This window comes from Phodopus roborovskii, unplaced genomic scaffold (genome assembly GCF_943737965.1).
Source record: "Phodopus roborovskii unplaced genomic scaffold, PHOROB, whole genome shotgun sequence".
Classification (NCBI taxonomy): Eukaryota; Metazoa; Chordata; class Mammalia; order Rodentia; family Cricetidae; genus Phodopus; species Phodopus roborovskii.
The window spans coordinates 3,779,157-3,792,632 of record NW_026126482.1 but is presented as its reverse complement, the minus strand read 5'-3'; the positions used below and the strand labels follow the sequence as shown (position 1 = coordinate 3,792,632).

Genomic DNA, 13,476 nt, shown 5'->3' with positions numbered 1-13,476 from the left:
GGGATGGCCACTTTTAGAGCGCTTCATCAGCTATTACCATCTAGTTTTTTCATGGACCCTGCATGAGTGCCATCATTTCTCAAACCTAACGTCTCTGTCTGTCTTAAACTTTACTCTCAGACTGCTGGAGTACATCCTCAAATATTCATCAGAAGTGGGACCCTCAGAAATCCCAATCTTCACATTCTTGCTTATGTTGTAATTTCTTGCTATGTCAGATTCTATTTTAATAAAAGCTGTCTTTAATAAATCTAATTATTGGAGCGTTTGCTCTGTTTCTGTTGGCCTCATGGTAACTCCACTGCATATACGTTTGTGGCAACTTCAGGGTTGCAACTTGTGAACGGCACCTGTCTCTATTCTGCCTTTGTTTTTGCCATTAAAATTCTGACATTTAAGTTACCACTCCTGCTTTATTTTCTTTGCCAAATCATTCAATCTCAAGTGCTCTGTTGCTGGAGGAACACACAGCACTAGGGCTGTAACTGACTACTGAAAGCACCCACTGATGCCCTGCACACGCCCACCTCAGCCCCTTCAACCCGCTCTCTTTCCATTTATGAAATACTTGTTCCTTCTTTAACTTCTTGTTTCTCTTGGGTCAGCTGATTTCTTCTTAGTGTGACATTCCCCATCCTTTTATGGTCTAGATCAGCTGTTAGTTTTCCATGGTTCTGTCAAAGTAATAACTAAACCATCGGAGCAAGACCAGTTTTACATCTCCCATATCCTCTCCTTCCAAAGAGAGCTACTGGAAACCCTGTGTACATTCTTAGGTCTGTATCTTGACATGTCTTCCTGTACAAATTTCTCAAAGAGAGCTTAGGTAGCATATGTCCTGAATTCTCATATTATGTGCTGGCAGTGACAAATGACAAATTCTGTAAGAGACATCTGGCTGTCTCCAAACTTCTAGAGTTAGAAATGACAAATCCAGTAATAGGCTGATCTTCTATATGTAGCAGACCACAGTGGTTACCCTGCAACCAGAGCTTACATTGCAAAGGAGACAACCGACAGACAGATGCACGGCTTTCGAGAGCCTGCTAAACTCCGTCTGCTCCACTGGCTCTGAGTAAAATGAGGGCTGTAAGTAGACTGCGTTGAAAGACAGACACCCTAACCTGCACGGGGTGAGGGCTCTGACCATAGTACTGACATTTCCTTTTAAAGGGAAATGTATTCGACATTCTCTCTGTACACAAAAACTCAGCAATGTTGCTGATACACATAAGTCCTGTCTAATTTCCTGGCCCTCACTGAGATAGGGCAACTCAGTGAGCCATTTAAATCTCAAGTTTCACCCTCCCCCTGACACATCAGCTAACTACAGGAAGTAGAAAAAATGGTTCAGGCTGAGGTTAAGGGGCACTTTAGACTTATCTAAAATGCTCTAATTTTTTTTTTAAAGAATCTATTCTGGTGTAACGTTTTAAATTAATTAATTAAATTAATTTATTCTGATAAAAAGAAGATAGTATTTGTAAGTTCTGACTGAATCTATTTGGAAAGAAAACTAGGCTGCAACACCGAGGACGTAACTTGGATTGTTTCAGGTATAATCTACTCAACATACTATAGAGAGACTGCATTTTAATTTATTCATTAGCCAAAAAGATAAATCCTTTCATTTGCATGAAATAAATATTAACAAACTATTTTGTCATCAGAACATAAGACAGCAAAAATATTAAGTTGCCATGGTAACATCCAATCATGGGCCTTTAATAAAAACAAGTGCAGGCCAGGGTCAGTGACACCTACACACATGAAAGGAGGTGCAAGGGCATTCTCTGCAGCAGTTAACAAACACTCACTAAACATGTTACCAATGCGCAGAACAGCCCTGTGTTCCTGTCTCTAAGAACGCACATACATGATGAGACCACAGGGGAAGTATTAGTACAGGACTGTATAACATGAGGCCCAAACAGCAGCGGAAGGGAAGGTCACAAGGGACAATGCCTGAACTACCAACAACCCAGATAACCCAGCTAAACTGCGGCTGTGCAGTCGCCTGTTGCGAGCATGCTTGGTTTACAGAAGAAGGTGGTTAAAGCCACTTGCACCTGAGAGGTTGATACAGGAAAGAGAACAAAACAGAAGCATGACGCTAGGCTGACTTGTTAAATGTAAAACTGCCATCTGGTGGCAACGTAAGGAAATCCACTTCAAGAAATGGATGAAGAGGGTGTGGAGACAGTGACACAGAGTCTCAAGTGCTCAAATGAAAAGAGCATTATTCTCAGGTATATATTGTAAAACTGCTTTAGGATCGTTTGTGAGAAAACTACTTTATAGAATCAGCTAAAAACATGTCTCAGAAAGGGGATAAAGGTAGCAACTACAGCAAGGAAAGCAATGGTTAGACTGTCAACATTAAAGAAAACTTCTGAAGGAAGTAAATAAACCATCAGCTGTGATTATATAGAAACATCATATATACATAAAAAGAAGAAAAGCCCAAGCACGAAGACGGACAGACACCTGCAGCTCCTATCCACCACCCTGAACTACCAAGGGGATCTAAGTGTCACTTTCAAGAGGCATTACACATCAACGCAGTCTGAAGCTGAGCAGCCACTCAGATGGAGGACACTGCACACTATGTTTTATTCTGACTTTCACAGGATGCTACTTATATTTACCTTATGCAAGAGCATTTAAACACAGATAATAAAACAGCATGGCTATTGAGCTGATTTGTTAAGGTGCAGTTATGTGTCAGGAACGTCAGCATTGTGGTAAAGGCTGTACAAAGCTGCACAGGGGCTGCCTCCACACAGGGCAGCACCGGTTTCCATTCCTTTGGAACGCCACTGTGCGAGCTGGGAGTGTGGAGAGCAGACATGAGCATCCCAGGGAGAGCTAGCCGCGAGAGCAGATAAACAGCAGACAACAGAACAGCAAGAGCTGCCTTACTGATGGGAGTCGGTCACTTACGGAGTGTACTCATTTTACAATTCTGACTGACACAAAGAAGAGACACTTTATCTCTCACGTGGAGGGAGAGCCTTTCAAAGCAGAGAGGCTTACTCCAGATAGGCACTTTCAATGTAAAACTTCAACTGCTCAACCAAGTTTAAGATGTTAAGAGCGTTATTTTTAAGAAAATAAATAAAAGTTAGTAAAATACTACCTTACAGCACTGTTCAAAAATTACATTACTGCACAGAGATGAATATATCTCCATATTTTACTCTTAAAGGACACCCAAGATACAAATAAGATCAATTTACTTAACTGTTGTTTTCTACTCTAAAAACATTTCATTCAGTTAAATAAGGAACTCAAGACGTATCTTTATTTATCTTGATGACACTTAGATTGAGTTTCAGTTTAAAGATACGACAAGGCTGAAGGTCAGCACATGTTTCTGAGAGAGGTTCCATTCTGGTAGTGGCCACACCTCCGTGACCCCGCCCACTCCCATCTGATCTCGCAGCCTAAGCAGCTGTCTAGTACCTGGATGGATACAAATGTCACATTCGGTGACTGTGTTATACACTAAAACCATCAAAAATAAAGAGTATGAAACAGACTACACCAAGAATCTTCCTATCACCTGATGGGGGGATGACCTTCTGTACGCTGTGAATACGTGTTTCTCTTACTAGTTGATGAATAAGCTCATTCAACCAATGGGCAGGCAAGATTTAGCCAGGTGGAAAATCCAAATAGGGATAGAGAAAGGTAGGAGGCAGAGTCAGGGAGACACCATGTAGCTGCAGCTGCCGGGAAGGTAGGACACTCAGGCGTTCTCCAGTAAGATACGACCACATGGAAATACACAGATGAACAGAAATGGGTTAACAATTAAGAGAGAGCTAGCCAGTAAGAAGCCTGAGCCATCAGCCAAAGAATTTAAACTTAATATAAGTCTCTGTGTGTTCATTTGGGAACAAACGGCTGTGGGACTGGGTGTGACAGAAACTTCTGTCTACAATCACTAGTCATGCAAACCAATGTAACTATTGTTGTTTTAATCAAAATATGTACATTTACTTTAACAAGATTACTTGAAAATTAGGTAAGACTTCAAACCTCTAAAAAGTATTTATAACCATGCCAGATATTACACTTTCTAACCATCCCATTATTTCATTAAATAAATGGCAAAGCTTTTATCTCATATGAGTAATTCTAGAGTATACCATTTCCTACATCCACACAAATAACTGGCAACAAGCTCTTCACCTCTCAAAAGCTTTAGCTTCCAGAAATTCCTCTTTAAAGAGCATCACCACCATACGCTTTTAACAACTCGGGAAAGTGACTTGAAGCCTGTGATGCAGGGCCTCGGGCCTCTCACTAAAAGCTTTCCGATCTTCGTAACCAATGATGGAGGCCACTATCATTTTGTAATATATTTCTCCTTAATCTGTAATAAAGGGATGTTTTGTATGTTAGATTATAAATATGTGTATACTATATAAAAGACTGGCTTTTGTTAGATTTCAAGTTTGATTTTTAAATGCTAAGTTTATGTACTTATCCTCCATAGACATAGTTTTTGACTACTGACTAGACTCTAGACAAATAATCCTTAGTTTGGAGCTCAAGGTACTGAACATAGAAGCCTTAAATGACTTCTCCTTCCCAAACACTAGAGTTTTATTTTTAAAAGAAAAGAAAATTATTCAGAGAGCAGCAAGGAAGGCAATATACAACGTGCTCACTCTCCAACACTGTCAAAAAACTGTGCAGTAAGGGTCCATTCTGCGAGGGACAGAAACTGACCAAGAACAGAAACGTATCTGTCCCATATGGGGTGTTCAGTGGGTACAAGGTAAGCAAAACCTGAGTTCTGTGCAGGTAGCTAAGCAAGGTCTGGACAAAGAAGGGCAGAGATGCAGCTACGATTGCAGAAAATGAAACGGGTAATCAGCACAGCCCTCGCAAACAGGGGAACAGTGGCCCACTGACACCTACTGCAACTCAGTCCCCATGCGACAGAGCACCAACCGTCCTCGGCCGCTAAGGAGGAGATCCCAGTCCACAATACAGCCAACAACAGAAAATCTCAAAGCTCACATGGTTTCACTAGAAAATCCCATCCTGCCTTGCAGAATTAACACCAGTTCTAAACAAGGACGTTCATATGACGGAAGGAAGACATGCCATGTTGTACCAAGTCAGTATTACCATGACAGCAAAAGTAGATGTGGTGGGGGAAGTACAGCTTCCTACACACAAATGTACAACTATTTTCCTTTCTTTTTTCCTCTTCTAGAGCTGAGGGTAAAATCCAGAGCTTTATGGAGTGAGTCATCACTGAAGTGCAGTTTCAGCCTAAAATGCAAATGCCCCTCCCATCCTGCCCCTGCCCCTCCCATCCTGCCCCTGCCCCTCCCATCCTGCCCCTCCCATCCTGCCCCTGCCCCTCCCATCCTGCCCCTCCCATCCTGCCCCTGCCCCTCCCATCCTGCCCCTCCCATCCTGCCCCTGTCCCTCCCATCCTACCCCTCCCATCCGCCCCTGCCCCTCCCATCCTGCCCCTGCCCCTCCCATCCGCCCCTGCCCCTCCCATCCTGCCCCTGCCCCTCCCAACTGCCCCTGCCCCCTCCCATCCTGCCCCCTCCCATCCTGCTAGGCTGGGGTTGGAGGCAATTACGGACATTCACCACTGTGCCCAGATTTGCAAGAATTCTTAACAAAACATTAGCAATTCTATGGTTTGTTCTATAAATAAAAACAGGCTGATTTAATACCCTAAAATCAAACCTATGCAGCATACTGACGGGATGGGTGAAGACAAACCCCCTGCATGCTGCTGTGCAGGTAGTATCTGTAACTGTGTTCCGTCTGGATGAGAGCAACAGGCGCCACAGCTTAAAGCAATGTCTACACAAAGTTACTTCAAACTGTGCATGATAAATGGCTGAGGTTTGGAAACCAGAGACACAGAGTCTATCTAAGGCAGTGATTCCATGCTGATTTCTGGTCCCACAGGTAACTGCCTGCACACCCCTCACAGGAAAAGGCAAGCATCTCACCATAATTAAACTGGCTGTTGGACTTCTCACAGTTGATGATGTTGAACCTGTATGCAATGCCAGGCCGCATCCCGCTGACTTCAAAATAGAACCATTGGTGGTAATGGTTACTATTTATGTCTGAGTTCAGAATGAGGTCATACTCGCTTCTAGAAGACAAGACAAAGACACCTGATGGCAAGTTGGGAGTACCTGTGCACACACAAAATGGGAATGTTTAAATGGCTTACTTTCTAATTTGAATTACTTTGCGCAGATTCCCAGATTCAAATTTTGAGTTAAATTTCAAAACATCTCCATCTTCTGGAGTGGCATAGCTAAATAAAAGTTTTAAAATAAATGTATTAGAATATATCATACTTCAACAGATAAGCAAAGACTAAAACTAGAGGACAGATTAAACACACACACACACACACACACACACACACACACACACACACTGCTTCCCTCCTTTCTTTTAAAACAGAATATAGCAAACACAACAAAGAAAACTTTGACTTTCACTTATACTCAAATTATAATTACAAGAGACTTGTTCCCACATTATACCCATAATGACTTAGCCTTGCTGAATAAATGCCATTTCTAAAATACTGATTATCACATAGGAAAGGGTGATTTATTTTAAAACTGCTTGGTAAGTAGCCATAATTCTGACAAATCATGCAGTTTTTGCTTTTAGCTACGTGGAAGGGTTAGGTTTTTACCTGTCCCATGGCTGAGCACCCACAGGCCTGACCCTAAGACAATGAAAGCCCCCATTCTTCTCAAGATTCCAATCTCAAACAAGAACTGGTAAACTCTGTGCTCGGTCACACGTGTTAGGGACAAGCTTGGCGACTCTGTGCACAGTCACACGTGTTAGGGACAAGTTTGGCGACTCTGTGCACAGTCGCACGTGTTAGGGACAAGCTTGGTGACTCTGTCCATAGTCGCACGTGTTAGGGACAAGTTTGGCGAGCCCCTACTCAGGGTTCTGGGTGTGTTTTCCCAAACCTAACGGGGAAGCATGGACAATGAACTAACTACATGTTTAATAAATGTGTTACTCTTTCCTTGGGTAAGAATATTTTCAAGTCAGGAATGGTGACGCATGCCTCCTGAATCAGGAGGACTATTGGAAGTTGAAGGTCAGCCTGAGCTACAGTGGGAGACTCAGCCATGCACAACAACAAGAATACTCTAGATTCAGTCACCACCTTTGGCTGAGCTTTTACTCATGTCTATCAACAATCACTTTTAAAAGTTCGTTTCCTGCACGTGGTGACAGGTGAAATGTCAAATTTTCTCAGTGTACTGACATAATAAGGAGGAAGGCCCACAGAGAGCTGACTAAGTCTCTTATCTGAGTAGTTGTAATTTTTATTTATTTACTGCAATTAAATCCTGACATATGCTATCACTGATAACTTAAAAGTAGCAAATGGCTGGCTTGCCAAGACATAAGGCCAGGGTGGGACCTCCGGTGACTAGACTGGTTTGTGTTATCTTTCGTCTTTAAAAAAAAGAACAACCTTTACCATGACCATCCTAAACCTACCTGTTAAAGGATGAAAACAGCAACAATGAAGTGTGGGGAAGAGACGATAAAAGGGTAATTATTTATCGCTTAGAAATAACACTAATATTTCATTATAAAAACTGCAGCTCATGACTAGAGGGTTTTAGAACTCAGACTCACTTGGGGTTATCCAGGTCATACACTACCCGGTCTATGATGTCATTCTGGTGTATCAGCCTCTCAATGTCTTGGGCAATCTTTGTCCTGAAATCATACGAGACAAAGTTGATAAAATTCACAAAAGAACGCCAAGGAAATCAATGCACAACTCTGTCTGAAGTAAGTTTGGAAAGGGTATAAAATAATAATGGTGTAAAATAAAAATAATCTTTACTTGCACACAAAAAATTAACACACAAATACACAAAATAAAAATCAGTACATATCAAACTTTGAGCTTTAAATGCTAACCACAGAAAAGAACCATGGTAAAGCCTTGGAAAGGTGGGGGTGTTGGGGAGGTCACCTGCCTGCCCAGAATATCCATTAGGCCTCTCTATACAGAAGGCATTAGGCAAGTGATTCTGTGTGCATAATCGGAGGTAGGACAAAACCAGAGACTTAAGACATCCTGCTAGATATTAACCCACCTAGCTAGGAATTTAGCCCAAGAATCCAACTAGCAGTGTGTTATGGAATATTAATTTAAGATGTATTACATTTGCTTATACTGTGGAATATTTGTTTAATGATGCAAAGATGTGTTGCATTCTTTTATGCATTTGTTTAACTCTGTAGAGCTATGTTATTTTGCCTGTCTGGAACATCTGATTTATCTAATAAAGAGCTGAACAGCCAATAGCGAGGCAGGAAGAGAGAATAAATGGTAGGAGAAATCTAGGGAAGACATCGAGGAGGAGAAAAGGAGGAGAGGAAGGTGCCAGGGGCAGTCACTCAACCACACGACCAGCCATGGAGGAATAAGGAAAGGAAAATATATAAAACAGAGAGAGGTAAAAAGCTCACAGGCAAAATGTAGTTAAATCGAAGTGGGATGCTTTAAGTTAGAAAAGCTGGCTACATAAAAGCCAAACTAAGGTTGGGCGTTCATAAGAATAAGTCTGTGTATTTATGTGGGAGCTGATGGTGGGCGCCACAAAGATTAAAAAAACAAAAGGAAAAAAACTACAGCAGTATGCTTGCACGCTCTTCAGAGTCCCTTGCTGCATAGTGTGGGGAGGAGGGAAGCACCAGGCAGAACCAAGGTACAGCTACCTACACTCCAGTACACTGTGGTAACAGATCTAAGCGCGGTTAATAAAGTGATACAACCAATGGGCCGTTTACACTCTGGAATTCCTTTGCCTTCTCTATTGCCTAAAGGATAGCCTCTCATAGTTATTGATTTAAAAGACTGTTTCTTTAGTATACCATTACAAGAAAAAGACAGAGAAAATTTGCCTTCACAATGCCTACTTATAATAATTCTCAACCTGCTAAGAGATATCAATGGAAGGTTCTCCCACAGGGAATGTTAAATAGCCCCAATACTTATAATAATTCTCAACCTGTTAAGAGATATCAATGGAAGGTTCTCCCACAGGGAATGTTAAATAGCCCCAATACTTACAATAATTCTCAACCTGCTAAGAGATATCAATGGAAGGTTCTCCCACAGGGAATGTTAAATAACCCCATCCTGTGCCAACATTTTGTACAGCAGGCACTGGAATGTAAGCAATTTCCTCAATCTATAGTTTACCATTACATGGATAACATTTTACTATGTGAATCAAATGTAAATACTTTGGAGAAAAATTTTGACTTGCTGGGTATTACAAACAAATTACTCCTGAATAAAATCAATGAGGAAATTCTATTAATTATCCAGGCTATAAAATAGAATTACCAAAAAAAAAAAAAAAAAAAAAAAAAAAAAAAAAAACTAGACCCCAAAAGGTGCAAATTAGGAGAGACTGATGACAGACTCTTAATGACTTTCAAAGATTGCTAGGAGACATTTCCCATCTATGGCACATTATTGGTATAAAACCGGACCAACCGATTCATTTAAACAAAACCTTAGATAGTGATGAGGACTTAAACAGTCCCAGGGAATTAACAGCTGCAGCTGAGGGAGAATTGGCATTGGTGGAAGACAAAACACAGATGGCACATGTGGAGTGTGCGGGTCCAAGCTTGACGGCCTTCCAGTCTAATATTACCTTCTGAGTACTCCCCACAGGAACTGAAATGCAGAGCGGGCATTAGCATAGAATGCATCTTTTACCACATAAACTCAGTAAAAAGTTTAAAACTTATGTGGACAACATCTGTGAGTTGATTCTAAAACGAGAATTGAGACTTCATCAATTAGCAGGGATAGATCCAGCAGAAAATGTAGTACCTTTTACTAATGATGAAATTGACAAATTATGGGCAGAAAGTGAACCCTAGCAAAAAGCTTTTAGTAATTATTTTGGGAGAGATTAATAACAATTACCCCAAAAGCAAGAGAATTTGGCTTATAAAGAGGACTAACTGGATCCTTCCTTGCATTGTACGGGAAACACCAATAAATGTAAATAAATCAGGAAAGGCAGGTTATAAATCAGGAAATTTAAGTGAATCTAAGTCCTAATAATTCTGTCCAAAAGTCAGAATCATATGCTATTCTCATGGTGCTAATGGATCACAAGGAATCCCTCAATATAATTACTGATTCATTCCATGCAGAGAGAGTTGTTTTGCATATTAAAACTATTGTATTTATATCAGATGATACAGAATTGACTATTATTTATTCACTTACAAGACATAATCAGGGATAGGAATCATCCCATATATATATATATATATATATATATATATATATATATATATATACACACACACACACACACACACACACACACACATATATATATACATACATACATATATCACACATCTGATCTCATATGGGTCTGCCAGGCCCTCAAGCACAAGGTAATTATAAAATTGATCAACTATTGATAATAAATGTAATAAAGGCCTCAGAATTTCATTTAAAAAAACACTATGTCAATAGCAAAGGTTTGAAAAAACAACTTTTCCATTGCTTGGCAACAAGCCAAGGAAGTATAAGGAAATGTTCTACTTGTTCTTTAAACATCCAAACTCCACTACCTGCAGGAAGCAGCCCAAAGGGTACCTAAAGGAATGAAATCTGGCGGATGGATGTGTTATTCCATTTTGTAGAATTTAAAAAGTAAAATATGTGTACCACACCATTGATGCCTATTCAGGTGGGGAACTGCTTTGAGTTCAGAAAAGGCTAATTTCGTAATTATAAGTTAGCTAGAAGTTATGGCCATCATGGGTAAACCTGCACAAATAAAGACAGGCAATGCTCCAGCATGTGTCTTAAGGACGTGCTAAATAAACAGGAAGGGGTGATAACGACCCCATATAAAGGCTGCATGTGCTTTATTAACTTTGAATTTTCTGAATGCTAATGAGAAAGAACAGCAGTGTTGGAGAGACACTGGGTAACAGAAAAAAAAAAAAAACTGTGGAATCAAACCAACCAGTGTACTTCAAACACGTGCTGACCCCCTAATAGGAACCAGAGCAAAGAGGTTTCCACTGGTGAAGGAAAAAATATGGGTACCATCAAAACTGATAAAGATTTGATTTGAACAAGACACCTCTTAAGTAGAAGAGGTGATTATTCATCAAGTATCATGGCCATTTAATCTAAACTCTCCTGTAAAACTAAGAAACGCTTTTCATTTGATCAGATATAACTTGTCAAGGAGCACCGCCCCAAAATTCGGATTGGGGGAGTCTTTTGTTTTTGTCTTTTCAGGAGAATAAAGGCAACCAGCAAAGGAATCTGAAGACTACTGGATAAACAAGACACATTAAGAAAAAGGACAAATCATCCCCCCCCAAAAAAAAGTCCCAAGAAGAAGAGTAAATTAGCCTACTGGTATATCATATTTCCAAAAGAACAAAATTTCATAAATCTTCCAAAATGTTTGTTTCTGCTTTTTCTATGGACATATAACGCAAATGGTCTTTTTGTAGTCCCTGTCCAACTACAGATTAAAGCTGGCTTTGGGGCTGGAGCATGACCCTTTCCATCTCTAAACCCAAGCATGCTTGCTAAAGGTAAAATAAAAAATCTGCCTCATGTCAGAAGAGCCACCTGGTATGGGACACAAGAAAAACAAACATTTAAGGACTATTATATCCATGCTAATCTCATAATCCTTTGGTTTTATTTTGACTCACTGAAGCTTTTCTTGAGGTATATCATCTAAAATTTTATTAGATTAAGATATATGTATATTTAAGTTTTTGTCATGATATTAATGGTCATATAGAGTGCTAACCAATTTCAGAAAAAGGTTTTCGTGTACGTTCATGTACATGATCCTGGGTTTAAGTCTCTGTAAGTTTCCTGCAGTGAACCATGAACATGCCTAGCAGTGACCTTTGAGGTCTCCAAAAGGAGGCTGGGGCCCTACAATGACAATTCTACCAGGACAATAATAACACTGCTAAGCAAAAAACACCAACTAAAGATTGGCTTTGGTCTACAAACTGCCCATGACAACTGCAAGACGGCGAGTGGAGATTATCCAGACTTACACACTACTTCAGCCAGGACTAGAGACAAGCCCCGCCCTTCCCCATCACACACACTGGACAAAATGATACAGCTACCTCTGCCAGGACTTGAAATTTAACCCAAATTGTTCTTTTCAGGCTCCCTAAAGATGCCATCACCCTCAGACAGCAGGAAGTAAACTTAGGTACCCAGCGCCCACATTCCCAAGAGGTGGGGTGGGTAGTTTTTGTCTTTCATTGCATTACGGATATTTGTCATTGTTTAAGGGGGTTGGTTACAAGTTGTTATTGGCAATGCTCAGGGAAAACAGCTAAAACAGAGATTAGATCCAAGATTCTTATTTAAAAAGAGAGGGAGACACAGGTATGAAAGGACCCAGGACAGATTATTGAGGAGAGAAAAAAGGGAGAACAAAGATATAAGGTAAAAAGGTAGATTGTTGAATCTACTTCTAAAAGTAACTACCAGTTTTAAATATTTTACACTTGAATTGACTTTTATGTCATAAAATTTGAGATTAATTTTGTTAAAACAAACTGCACATAAGTTTCTAATCTTGTTCAAGGTAATGTACCTACACAGCCCATTTAACAATGTAAGGCAAATGCCTAGTCCTTGACAGTTATTATTACCAACTACACAGGATAACAAGGAAATGAAGGTTAGTCATCAGCCACCTATTACGATCAAACTTGTGGTCATACTGGGTTTGTTTTCAAGGTCAGATGTATATATTTTAGAAAGACAGGTTGTCTTCAAACACTTTAGAGACCTACAGAATATGACATTTAAAAAGTTTTAATAGCATAGGTTTTTATTATTATGATTTTTATGACAATGAGACACATCTGTTCCTGGAAGCTCCAATCTACTTCAGAGAAGATGATAAGACATCGAAGAAACTCCACATGGAGTTTACTTTCTTTGTGGCAAAGATTAGCCATTGGTCAAGAAAATGCCCTTGCCTCAACTGCTGACAGTATGCTGTCCAAACTGGACAAACAAGACACCAAACAGAGTGACTGCAAAGCTTTGCCAAGACAAGGTGGGACAGCCCTTCTCAGAATCCTACTTCACAGAAAAGTCTGTCAGTTACGCTAGGCCTGTAGGCCAAAGATGGATGCCCACACATTGCAGAAGACCCTTGGGTGGTGTCCAGGAAGCCAGCTGTTTCTGTCATTACTTTTTTTTTTTTTTTTTTTTTGGAAGTTAGTTGCTCGCACTTCCTGCTTATTTAGTAAATATTAATTTCTTCTTGGGTCTCTGAGGGAGTTTAAGACTAGAATATTACAGTTTTCTTTGTTTACCAGACTCAGAAAAGAAACTCAATGAAGAGGTGTAAAGTGCAAAAGTTTGAG

At 40.2% G+C, this 13,476-nt stretch overlaps 1 protein-coding gene across 6 annotated transcripts in view; it reads right to left on the bottom strand.

Moving 5' to 3' along the window:
- Agtpbp1 (ATP/GTP binding carboxypeptidase 1) overlaps window positions 1-13,476 on the bottom strand; it is a 118,046-nt gene that overhangs the window by 37,189 nt on the left and 67,381 nt on the right. For all 6 annotated transcript variants that reach the window (XM_051194162.1, XM_051194164.1, XM_051194166.1 and 3 more), the window contains 3 exons: window positions 7,681-7,764; window positions 6,227-6,313; window positions 5,997-6,145 (listed from right to left, as the gene is read on the bottom strand). In XM_051194162.1, the coding sequence (XP_051050119.1) occupies window positions 5,997-6,145; window positions 6,227-6,313; window positions 7,681-7,764 (320 nt within the window). The remainder of the gene's footprint in view (window positions 1-5,996; window positions 6,146-6,226; window positions 6,314-7,680; window positions 7,765-13,476) is intronic.